Genomic DNA, 13916 nt, shown 5'->3' on the forward strand with positions numbered 1-13916 from the left:
TGATATTCTCGATCCGAATTGCAGCACTCGGTTTTCGGTTTTAAGTGTGCGCGCATGCGCAAGTCATAACGTGGGTACGACATGATGTCCGCGTGAATGATTACGTAGCAAACATCCCATTTTTCGTGAAATGCATGGGATCCACCAGATATCACTGAAGAAAAAAAAAAATTTGGGAAAAAAAGCACTTTTTAAAAACACCAGCTGAAAAAAGCACCTTTAAAAGCTTTTAAAAACGAAATCCCCAAAAAAGCACCTTTAAGCACTTTTTACAAACGCTACGCACCCTGGTTACTTAATAGTAATTCCTCGTAGAAGAATAAATTTAGAGCTCTATCACTTCATTAAACGACAAAGAATAAAATGGACAGGTGACGTCATCAGAATGGATAAAGACCGCTCCACAAAAAGAGTTTTGAATGCCAGACCAGTTGGCACACAAAAAAGAGGCAGGCCTATTGTGAGATGGATAGATGGCCTAGAAAAAGACCTTTCGGTCTTAAAAACTAAAAAAAGCTAGCAAGAAAAAGGTTCGCCTGGAAAAAACTTCTAGAGAAGGTCAAGGCCTACCTTGCGATGTAGAGACATTGATGATGATAAAGAGTAATTCCTGATCATCATATTTTTATGATAAATAACGATCACCTAATTTCTTTCTTTTTTTTCAATAGAAATTTTCTAGACAGTTAAAATGTGGGTAGGAATTCTAGAAACTATTACTGACATCCATCTACGTTTAATCAATTGCAATTTGCTGTTCAATTCTTAAAATAAAAACATTTTATAAAGTGCTTACTCATTACACTTGTCATTTTAAAAATGGATTATTAAACATGATCAAGAAGGAACCTCTTACCTCACTTGTTAATTTTTTACGCTTTTTATTTTACCTAAAAATGGTGTAATTTTTTTTATATTTAAATTTACTTCGGTTTTAAACATTAGAACTACCCCCAAAGTTTCAAATAGGTGGGATAATTATTGGGCACATGGATAATTTAAAATCATAATCACCTTCTGAATAACCTTGCAATTAATCTAATCTGCGGAATAAAACATTAGCCCCAAGAAAATAATGCTAGAAAAATAAATTCATCCTCTCTCTTACTGATCTATCTATATACAAATCCTGGCTATAAGAAGTACAAAAACAATTATACTTTAGAGAGTTGTAATGGCTCAGGGGATAGAGCATTCGCCTTCCAATCAGGATAACAGAGTTTGTATGTTGAATGTGTTACTGTGACTCACTGAAACTAGTGGTTGTTCACTTTTACTGGTGAATGTTGACAATCACAACGTCTCGCTTTGGTAAATGTCCAAAATGTATACTAGGTCTGGTTATGAGTCATTGCCCGATACACACTTGCCGGTATTTTCTACTCTGAAGGTTCAGTGCCACTACTCAAAATAGATTTGCCCGCTATGCCCTACATAAATTTTTTTTAGGTCAAGTGCCCAGTATGCATTTAATTGACACTTGGAATACTGATATTTCTTCTAATCTATCCTCAGCAGATTAACAAATATTTCTGACATTCAACAAAGCAACCATGCGATTATTGACATTCACCGATGAAAGTCGACATTCTCTTGAATTCGGTCATCCACGGTAACAAATGTACATTGCTCATAATTTGTTTTCTAAATAAGTATCATATTATAATATGTTATTTTTAATCATTGATACTTTTTTTTTAAAATCACATATTTAATTTATTTATATTAAAGCTTTTTCAAAAAAATTTAGATTTCTGATTTTACTTCATTTAATTTTGGATAAGAAGTTAAGTTAAATTTATCAAACAATAAGTTGATAATTTCGTTGAAAAACTTTATTTGATAACTATAAAGAAAATTTTTTGGAAATGATAAATGTAAAAAAAAAAAAAAAAAAAAAAAAAATCCACTTGGTGGGCATTTTTTTTCCATCTTTTTTTGGCCCAACCTGAAAAAATCTACTGGCTTTTTTGGGCTTGGCTATCTTAGCAAACCCTGTACACTACATATATTTCTTTTTTTTTATTCAGTTTGCAGACGCCAACTTATTTAATACAGTGAAACCTCTCGGGAGCGACCACTCTCTGTTCCACAGTAAAATGGTCGTTGATGGTGGCTGGCCATTCTTAGAGGTTACCTCCATTGACTTCAATTCAAAATTGTTATCAAAGGTACATGATTTTTCACAAATGGTTTTAATTTTAGTCAGTGTCATTCTTTTGGTGGGATAATGCCATTTTTGTTGGCATCACGAAAAGACGTATCAATGAATAAAATTTAGAGTATATGAAAATGATTTAAACTGATATAATTATGCATAAAAACAAATTTACCAATTATGAATGATTAAGCTATTTTAAAAAAACAAAAATTACGTTTTTACTTTAAGTTCGCATTTAATTTTATATCATAAAAATTAGTTAGCTTCAAAAGGTGAGAAGAGGTTAGTTTATCTGAGACACTTGTTTTTTCGAAAATAACTTTTTTTTTCTTTCTAATTTAACTTTCAACTCTAAAAGTAAATCACTAATAGCACTGTCTTTAGTGCACTCTGACTGCAACATGAGGTTGTATCGTCAAAAAGAGCTCTCTAAATAAGAGCCTCACACAAACATTTTGATCTACTTATGTGTTTTGATATTCTTTCATGTTTCCTTATTTGACCTTTCCTGCATTTGGTGTAGATGCTTTTCCAGTCGCTGGGAGATGTTTTAATGGTTTCTCCTAAATGCAGGGTTGCCACAGAAAAAAATGAACAAAATAGTTGCTTTTAGTAGCCTAAAACATGAAAATAGTAGCCAAAAGTAGGAAAATAGTTGCCTAAATAAAAACAAAAATTCATCAAAAATATGACTAAAATTTTGTTAATGACTTAATTGTCATACATGATCTTAATTGTCATGATCCATTTAGTCAAGTAGGTGGCAAATATGATAAGTTTATATAAGCGTAAATGTTTATATATATGAAAAGTGATTACTCAAATTCGAAATTCACGCATCGTAATATCGTATTAAGTTTTTTTGTGGGGAATTTCGTAGCAATAATTATTGAAAAGGCGCTCGAGAAATGAAATAGACTTAGAATGGAGTCTGTGCAGATTGAACGAATTAAAAAGTGAAGACTCAAATTTGCAATTCAAAATTTTCAAATTTTTTTTTTTTTTTTTTTATGAAAAAAAAAAGTTCAGTGTGTTCAGAAACTATCTTGTGGGGTGCAGATTTTCCACTCAATAAAAAAAAATTTAAAAAAAACGTCGCTAGGAGTTTAGAAAAGTCTCCCAATAGTCTCTTTTTCCTGAAAATAGTTGCTTTTTTAGCCTTTTCAGGCAAAAAAAGTTGCCATAGTCGCCTTATGCCAAAAATAGTTGCATTTTAGTCACCTGTGGCAACCCTGTAAATGTTTTCTTCATCACAAAATCTATGGGAAAAATTCTGCGCCTCCTAAAAGTGGTCGTAAATAGAGGTGGTCCTCACTGGAGGTTTCACTGTAACTTTATAAAAAGACACAAGTAGTGCTAATACAATGGTACAACACATACTTGCTCTAATTATACTGAAATTTTAACCAACACCATGGCAGAATTTTTTCAGACTTTCTGCGACAAACTTCCCTAGCACTAATATTTTGCTTTAAGATACTTTTACTAGTTATAACCAGGGTTGGCAAGATTTTGCCGCAGGTGGAAAAAACCATGGTAAATACCGGTGAAACCCGTCCTGGCAAAAACAGGTTTTTGCCAAGCAAATTGGCAAAAACCTATATTTTCCAAGATGAGAGGATAAAAACACATTTTTGATACAAAATTATTCCTAAAATTGAAATATATACTATAAATATAAATAATTACAAAAAAAATTAACAAAATTATTATTCCATAATTAAATGATAATGTAATAATATATCATTTTAGTAGTTTAAAACATTATTGATTGGAAAATTTGTGATTATTCTCTTTTTTCAAGTGAAATGAACTAATTTTAAATTAATATAACTATAATTTAAAGCATGAAATATCTATCAACATGTGTAGTTAATTATTGTACAAATAATAATTTTTTATAATAAATAATAATATACAAATAATAATATTTATTTATTTGTAAAAAAAAACATTTATTTAAGGACTCAAAATGAAATGAGATCAAAAACTTTAAATCTTTTAAAAATTATTACCCTTATATTAATATGTTAAAAATAATTTTTTCATATAATGTATCAAAATTATTATTCCTTATGATTGATTTAAATTTGTTTCAAGTATTTTGTAATAGTATTTAATCAGCAATTTAGATAATTTGGTTTTTGCCACTGTCCTGGCAAAAACTCCAACCCTGGTTATAACAATTACTAATTAAAAATAACAGAAGCGTTGCGTTCACAGAAGAAAGTATATAAGTTCACAGAAATTTTTTTAACTCTAAGAGTAATATTTTTTTAAATTCTAATATTAGAGGAGATATTCTCGCAGACTAATTATTTCCTCTTTCAAATTTTGTAAATCATTGCATATTAAAATTCGTGCATAAATTAAACAATAAGAAATTGAAATTTGTGTATAAATTAAAAATCAAAAAATCTCTGCAGTAACTCCCATAATAAAGATCATGAATCACACAAATAGATAGATACTCATATATAAGTGTATGTAAAATTTTTTATTGTGATTTCTGAATTTTTTATTTTTTACTAATACTTTGAAATTCTAGCTGAAGCCAGTCAGCACCGATTTTTTTAAAATCTCAAATGAGAATAGTAAAATTATAGATTTCTTTCCTCTCTGATGTGGAAGAAAGACTTCTTTGAAAACAAATTCTGCAGAAAAAAGAAAAATTTTCCGAAAATTTTTTCAGAAAGGGAAAACAAAAATTGTTCCTTCCCAAATGAAAAATCTTTCTGCAGAAACTCGTTCTGCGACAATGTCAACGTAATTCTGCCACCGGGTAACCAATTTTATGATAAAATTAAAGAAGAAAAAAAAGAATAATATTACTAACTTGCATATTCTTTACAGATGGAAGGAAAAGGTATGAGTAGATTAGCAGACGAACACAACGTAAGTAGTTTTTGGATTTTTGGATTAGGGTTGGCATCAAGCGTAGCAGCACTACCATTCTCCTTTTCAGCATCAGCAGGGGGAGTCAACTCATCTTTGTGCTCTCTCGCCAAGCATTTTCCCAAACATTCTGTAGAACAATACTCTTTTCCAGCCTCACTTGATTTCAGCACCATTCCTCCAGAACTTAAATCCTTTTTACACCAATCACAGTTACGAGAAGATGAAGGAGGTATCTAACAAAACATTTTATAGGTTAAAGTAATAAATCAAGTTATTATTATTAACCATGTTGGTAAATATGACAAACTATGCACATTAATTGGTTATTATTCAGGGTGTGTAGTCAGATCTTTCAACGAAAAATAAGCATCTTTTAAGGGGAGTCGGTAGAGCATATACCAATAATGCTAAACTGACCTTCTTTGATGTACCTTTTCTCAGCATCTAAACAAGATATTGCTTCAGTTTTTTCTACAGAATATTTACATATACATGCTTAAACTGTGACAACTGTTAATATATATACTGTTAATACAAAAGTTTAAAAAAAATTATGAATTGAGAACTGTTAATTTTTTTTTTTTTAAATTTTCATCATTTTTGAGCAAAAATCTTTCATAACTCAAAAAGTATTCCAGTAAACGCTAAAACATTATATCATACAACTGATATGATATAATCTCAAATATCCCACCAAATTTTTAAACCGATATCATAAGTAGTTTCTTAGAAAAAGTAGTTTCTTTCCTCATTTAAAAAGGTCAGTTCCAGCATTATTTCAGGTGTCCTACTGACTCCCCTTAAAACTACTAAAAAAATAAATAAATAAAAAAGCATTATATACATTAACAAAAGGCAAAATAATTTCCCACGACTTTATAAGATAATGATAAAACAATTAGTTTCTGACTAAGAACTTTTTTTCTTGTTTATATTAGCCACCCAAAAAAAAAAAAAAAAAAAAAGGAAAGATTTTTTGGTTTGACTTTAGAGTGTGGAAAATGAAGCCTGAAATTAAGAATATCTTGCAAAATGCAGCAAAGTTGCATATGAGAGTGATAGAATATCACCAAACCCATTTCTGTAGATGCACATGCAGACTCACAAATATTTAATCAAACAGGTAAAATGATTGGTGATTGCATACGTTACTGACCGACGGCATGCTGAAATGCATTGCGGTTGACTGAATTGTGAAAAAGTTGAATAGAACAATGTGAAAACCACACTTTTGCATAATATGCAGCGAAAATCCACATGGTAAAGAAAAAAAATCTCATTTTCGAAAAGAGGATACTAAGCACTTTTTATAAATCTCCAATGAAAAAAGAATCCTTAAGGGCTTTTTAAAAAACGAAAATAAGTACCTTTAAGCACTTTTTAAAAATGCTACGTACCATGTTATTAATAATTTGTCAATGTGATTACTTAGTCATAATTTATTGAGACTTCAACTCTAAAGAAATTTTTATATGCCCATGTGTTATAATAAATCTGTTATTGTACAGGTCAGTAAAGTTAAGAAAGAAGGGGGAAAAAAAGAAAAAGAAAAAAAAGAAGAATTGCGTGAAAAATGGATTTTGATGATTTTTTGAAATCTTAAGTTCAAAAATTTTAATATTGTTCCACAAATACAGATTTAATAACTTACATAAAATTCGAAACACATCATGGTGCAGGAAATAATGATTATGCATACGTATTGGGAATTTCTAGCCAAATGTATAGAAAATTATTGCAATGACCAAACTTCAGCAGTAATTATTAATAATACTCCGTAAATGTGATAAATTCTGATACATTTTAACTGATTTACTTGGTAATTATTGTTAATAACTAGGGATGTAACGAATATTCGGCATAGCCGAATACTGAAGTTATTAAGCCGAATAATGAAGTATATGCTATTATTAATTATGCTGCTATTATTAATTATTTAGATTTGTGAAAGCCTCATTGTTGGCATCAAGATATTTGAAAATAAACTTCGCAAAAAAAAAAAGAAATGATGATAGTTACAAGAACTTTAAAGCCAGGTTGAATATCAAAATTTTGCTAATCAAGTAAATACATTTATATCTAAAGAACCTCCTGAAAACTAAAAATTGTTGCATATGTTTAATTAAAATGCAAATTTAGTAAAAATTAAATTTCAAATGTTTTCCCCCCCCTAAGTGTATACATATTTTTTCTTAAAAAACCAACCACTTTATAAAATCGAGTGTTCTCAGAGCAAAACTAACTTAAAACACTGATTATATGAACGTTTGAAATAATATGAAAGTAAAATTTTAAAAAACACCACACTTTTTAAATCGGATCAATGACCCTAACCTTACGGAATCTAAATTTAACGGAACAGTGCAATTTAATAAAATTCAATAGCAATTATGAAAGTCTTAACCAAATGTACTATTAACTATTTTGAAAATATTAAATCTGAAGAAAGAAATGTTTTCCTCGTTTTATCAGTAATAGCCTTAAAATTAAATCTTACGTCAGACAATTGAATTTGCAGGTCTGGAGCGATATCTAGTGTAGTTCAGCATTAGTTTTTTCGTGTATAAGCTGAAAATGAAATAAAAACAAGCTGAATTATGCTTTTTGTTGAAATTAATGCGAAAAATAAACTTATATGCTGCTGATCAAACAGATTTAAAATCAATATTTTTGTACAATTTATAATCTAATGAGACTTAACAACTACACCTTTGGATAATCATTTGAACGAGACATAGTTTTTTATTTTATTAAACCAATTCACTTGTACCACATATTGTAATAAAAATATGCAATTTAACATCCATTTACAGTATAATTTTACGGACAAACCTGCTTTACAAGCTAAACTGTAAAGTTCCTTAAATTTTGGTTATTAGAGTATAACTGTAGTATACTAGAACGTTTTTACGACTAAGTCCATTAATACACTATGTTCAAATCTACAATAAAGCCTTTTTTTTCACTCTCAAATACCTTAAGAGGAAAACTTGCCAGTTACATTGTGAAAGAAAGCTTTATTTTCTATGTTAAAATCATGATTATTAGTACACTCGCTAACCCCTAAAGATTGCTGCGGATATTATTTTTTTTAAAAAAAAACTTCGCTTGCTATCAATATGGTGACTCATTTGAACCGTGACTTAATAAAAAATACTAATCAGTCAGATCATCTATAAAAGTATAAATATTTTGTTAAGTTTTACTACTAAAATTTAATACAACCAAAGGGAGAAAATAACAATTTTAGAAACTCCTCTAAGCAAAACCTACATTGATTACATGCACCAGAAATAATTTCACAACACTTAGCAAAATAAATAATTGCAGAAACTGCTTCGCAAAATAAATATTTGGAAAATAAAAATGTTAAAACTAAATATTAAAAATTTTTTTTGAAAACACATAAATTTCGGAATTTTAGGGCTATCACTGCAAACTGTCAAATGTCATGACTTTAGGTTTGATTGACCCCTGTGGCAAAATTTTTTTGGGCTTTCTGCAACAAATCTAATATTGTTCTGCAAGAAACTATTCATAATAATTCATATACATGTTATTAATTAAATTTTTAAATTTAAAGTAACAGAAATGTTCTATTTACAAAAAAAAGACTATTTGGATGTAATAAAATTGTATGTATTTTTTTTAAATGAATATGTAATATTTTTTTATTCTAATATCATGGGCTATATTCTTATATTTTGTAAGTGGAAAACATACTAATCATTTCTTTTTTCGCATTTTGTAAATCATCATCACATTCAAACAAATAATTAAAAATCGTAAAATCCGTGAAAGAAAAGAAAAGCAAATTTTTTTTTCCCGAATAAGAATTAAAAAAATCATGAGTACTTCTTCCCCTCTGATCTGATGCGTAAAAAAGACATCTATTGAATATAATTGTGGAGGAAAAAATCTTTCAAACATTTCTGAAGAAAACAAATTTTTTGCTTCAATATTTTTTTATTTTTCTCAAATAGGAATCGAAAAATTTTGAACATTTCATTCCCCTCCGATGCGCGCGAAAAAAGCATCTTTTATGTATATAATTTTAGAGAAAAAAATTTTGAAAATTTTTGCAGAAAAGAAAACAAAAATTTTACTCTCTAGAGGAAAAATCTTTCTGCAAGAACTCTGTAACCTTCTGCGACAATGTTGCCGTGTCGCTGCGATTCTGCCATGGGGTGATTGACTATATTTAAATTTCATTATTATATATAATTTTTTTTTTTTAAAAATGATGTTCAAAATAATGAAATATAACATCAAAAATGTTATTTATGTATCATCTTGTAAATTACACTGTGTAAAATAAGCTTGAATAGTGTGAAAGCGTGCTCGTTTCTATGACTGAACTAATCTAACTAAGATCGAAAAACTAAATAGCACTTGAGAGATGATGGAATAAGCAAAATAAACAATACTTAAGGTATACATACTTCCTCCGCTGTTGGTTTGTTATTTACAAGCTGACCATTGAGTATTTCATTCTTTTGAGCATTTGTAAGGGCAATGGGAAAAACTCTGTTGATGAGTGAACCACTTGGAGCAGTTGCATTTGTGACCGTACTCAGAGGTTTTGAGACAGCTACAGACAAGAGAGATGCGGCCTGAACAATGGGGGCATTTAGCTGTTTGATAATATGAGAGTTCTGAGGTAAAGACTTTGGGACTATTTCAATCTTATTGTTCTCAACGACTTCACCGTTATTCCTTTCATTCGGTTGCTCAGCCATGTCTGTACAAGGGATGCAGCCTTTGCCATCTGCAGGTGAATAGGTTGTGGCTCGGATGCGGACATTTGTATAAACACGGCTGAGTCTAGCACACTTGGAGATAGTGGACATCATAGTAGCTAGCATATTCTTACCAACGGGAGAATTAACATACCAACACGTGTCCTGCTCGTATATGTGTTCTTTGGGTCGTTGAAATAAGGCTCGGCAGGCTGGATTCAAACGGCTTAAATAAAACCTGAGTGTTTTTACAGGGCACAGTGGATCACCAGGAATCTCTAATATTATCCCAGCTTCTTCATCATCAACCTAATAAAATAAACATTTTTTACTGTTATAGCACAATCTATTCATTACTAGATAAAACAACACTAAATTGATAATATTTCTGTTTGACATTGATTCTTATATCAAATGATCAATTGTAATTTTAAATCAGACAAAGAAACATCCTTAAAAATATCTACCTGTAGGTAACAAATGAAAGAATTACCCTATGTTGCAGCCTTTCTCTTGAAGGAAATAAAGGCAATAAATAAAGGTGACACTATTCATCATATGATGAATCAGATGTATTTGACTGTCTTGATGAGGTAGTTTTGGCAGGGTTGCCAAGTTTTTAACAATTCACGATTTTATCCAACATGTCAAAAAAACCTTTTTGCCATAGTTTTTGGGAAGTGTCAAAAACTTTAAATTTTGTTGTAAGGAAAATTATTAGCTATTATAAATAAGTATTTATAAATGAACACACATAGAATTATAAGTGATCAACCAATTATGCTCTTGAATTATTTTGGGATTAAACTATCTTTTTGCTTTGACAATTACCGTCAAACTTTGGTGCAGAAAATATTAAATACTTATAAAATTATTGAAAATAAAAATACAAAAACAATCACCATATTGATTAAATGTAAAATCAACTTTCATTTCCTCTCATTTTCACTCCTCCTTTCCTAAAGCATGCAATTCATAAAATAAAAAAAATAAAAAAATTAAAGATTGAAACCTTTTGTATTTAAAGTTCATTTTTCAGTTTTGTATGAAAGACAAAAATTTGAAACTATTCTTTCGGTTGATGCTGAGCTGTATAGTCTAGAGAGTAGAGGTACTAAAGCTAAACATAATAAAATCATGTAACTAGGAAATTTATTTTAATAACTCTACTAAATATTAATAGTAATTTAGTTAAACCCTTGAACTGATTGATTGAAAAAATTATTAATTTATTAATATTTTTTTATAAATTATTAGTCCATTAATCAGTAAACTAATTATATATTAATAAAGTTAACATTATTTTACTAATATTGGAAATATTTATGTACATATAAGGAATGCAGAAAATTCTCAGAGCCAAGTGAAGAGATTTTTTTTCAAATCAAATATCCCCTAAAATTGTAGCTTTTTTTTTTTTTTTTTTAAATAGTAGCTTTTTTTCTGAATAAAAAATTATTTTTGGAAAATAAACTTTACAGCATTCCAACTCTTTTAACAAAGCAAAAATTAAGAACTTTTAAGGACTTAAAGAAAATAAAAAAAGACTTTTTTTGTAAAATTAAGGGTTTTAAAAATAGTAGGTATGATTGTTTATCATTGAATATACATATACAACCAGTGAAAGAGCAATTATTTACCTTTCTTAAAAATAAAAATCAATAAATAAATAAATAATAAAAAACAATTTTATTATAATCAGGGGTCTGTTTAGAAGAAATTTTGGTCCGTTAACGGACCCCTCACAAAATATCTTTTCATAAAAACGGACCCTTCACAAAATAATTTATTGTTAAATCAGACCCTACACAAATTTGTTTATCTTCATTATCCTTTTGTTAATCGAATAAACCCTTCCGGGGGGAGGGGGGAGAGACAGTTCAAGACAAACTAAGTTTCCCTAAGTTTAAATTCCAAATGTACTAGTATTCCAAGAAAATAGTTCTACTTTTACATACATCGTTTGCACATTCTTATTAATATTAAATCATATTTTTTTTTGTAAATAAATAATTTATCAATTCATATTCATTCATAAAATTAATTAACAGAATATTATGTAAATAAAAATTAATTTTGGGTAGTTTTTTTTAAATAAAATATTATGAATTTAAGAATTGTTTAAGTTTACTTAATGTATAACACAATAAAAGTGATACTTTACTAAGTTATATTATTTAAAATATGTCAAATGAAATTATTAAAAATGTGAGTGATTTTGTTTCCATTATTCGTCCAAAATGAATATTCTGTGTTGAGCAGTATAGGTTAAATACCAAATATGTGTATGCTGCTTCTTTAATTTAGTAGCAGCAATTGTTGAGCAGAATCTTGTATCTATTTATAATTTGAAAACTTCTTGAAAAAGTTATCTGCAATTTTTTGCAATAACAGGACACTATTTGACTTAATGCTTATTTTATATTCACAAATTATTAATAGTTTTTTCACAATTTTACAAAAACGGGATCTTTTACAAAATGTCTGGACAGACCCCTGATAATGTAAGCCCTGATATAATTTTTTAATTAACAGGGCTGGCCAAAGAAGTAGCAGTCAATTTTTGCAAATCTGGATTGGTTTTTTTAAAAACATTTTCAGAATATAAAAGGTTAACGTCATCTATGAAACTAATCCGTATTCCATTTTTAATGATTTCATTGAATCCAATCTTGCCAAATATTCAGTTACAAAAATAATTCTTTTTTTTTTCTATTAATGAAATGTTTCATTTATATTAAAAGAATTAATACCAAAAAGTTTAATTACAGTTATGCATGAAAATAATATTTTTTTAAAATTCATAGCAATAAATCCTTTTCTGAAAATTTTAATGGAATAAAAATACAATTATGTTTGAGAAGATTTATAATTTTCAAACCAATATGTTATTTATTAGCTCTCGATGAAACACATAAATAAAAGGGTCTAAAACGATTTTCCAAAGGTATCAACACATTCCAATGGCCAGAAAATTAAAGAGGTTTCTTAATTAACAAATGCTGATAAATAATTTATTTTTTCATCTTTAATAGATATTTACTAGTAATATTTCTTTATCATCCTCTATCATTCTTAATATTATTCTACACTATTATTATTATTATTTGATATTTTATTTTTATAGAAAAATTAACAGTCTAAAACTGATAGTGGTATTCTTTCATTATAAAAAAATCTGGTAATATCACCTTATCAGGTAATGCTTTGTAAAAAAATATTGAAAATTTTTATGAAAAACATATTGAAAAAGGTATGTAACTTAACAATTTAAAAATTATTACTAAACAGTACATGTGTTATATTTACTTTTACGAAGAGCTTTACACGAAATTATTTCTAACCAAATCTGTTATTTGGAATAAACTTTACATAATGTTACTAAACAATCTGGCAAATTTAAAAGCAACCAAAAATTGAATAAAAATTAAAATTAAGAAAAACAAACAGTATATTAAGTTGCAATGCTAACTGAATAAAATGATTATTAAAATCTAAGGATCTTTTAATAGAGTAAATTTAAATTTTTTATATAACCATCTACTTATCCTTAAGAAATATAAATAATAACAATCTAAAACTTAATTTTTTTTTTTTTACATTGCAACAAAGCAAATTATAAATAATTACCAAATATTTAACTTTCTTGTTACTCACATGCATTATTTATTACTCAGGAAATAAAATGTAAAGTATTTTTGAAAAAACTTGAGGTTTTCATCAAAAAACCAAACATTTTTGACAGGGTTGGCAAGGTTTAGGACAGAATGGATTAATCCACGATTTAAACCCTGGTTTAAACCGTCCTGTCCAAAACCCCTATGTCCAAAACTGTCTTTAACTGTCCAAAACCCCTATGTCCAAAACTGTCTTTAACTGTCCAAAACCCTTTTACTCAAATTATGTCACAATTTTATCTGAACAATATTTAAGAGTTAAAATAAACATAGAACTAATAACATATTGATAATTAAATATACTAGAAGAGAATATTTGTTTTTAAAAGTATAATGTTTTACTAATATTGTTTGACTCTTCAATTTAAACAAAGGAAGAATAATCAGTAATCAAGTTCAATTGGTCCTATCATTCAATAGTACGTAACTGAAGTTGGCCTT

At 28.3% G+C, this 13916-nt stretch overlaps 2 protein-coding genes across 2 annotated transcripts in view; one reads left to right on the forward strand and one right to left on the reverse strand.

Annotated features, from left to right (window-relative positions):
- Window positions 1–13916, forward strand: part of LOC147816631 (uncharacterized) — a 232610-nt gene that overhangs the window by 22245 nt on the left and 196449 nt on the right. The gene's annotated exons all lie outside the window — the stretch shown is intronic.
- Window positions 1–13916, reverse strand: part of LOC107438031 (uncharacterized) — a 38333-nt gene that overhangs the window by 13124 nt on the left and 11293 nt on the right. Inside the window, exons 2-3 of the mRNA XM_071179404.2 lie at window positions 9502–10107; window positions 4998–5292 (exon numbers count right to left, since the gene is read on the reverse strand). Of these exons, the coding sequence (XP_071035505.2) occupies window positions 4998–5292; window positions 9502–10107 (901 nt within the window). The remainder of the gene's footprint in view (window positions 1–4997; window positions 5293–9501; window positions 10108–13916) is intronic.

The sequence above is a fragment of the Parasteatoda tepidariorum genome, chromosome 1, assembly GCF_982258835.1.
Source record: "Parasteatoda tepidariorum strain Cologne lab strain chromosome 1, Ptep-v5.0, whole genome shotgun sequence".
Lineage (NCBI taxonomy): Eukaryota > Metazoa > Arthropoda > Arachnida > Araneae > Theridiidae > Parasteatoda > Parasteatoda tepidariorum.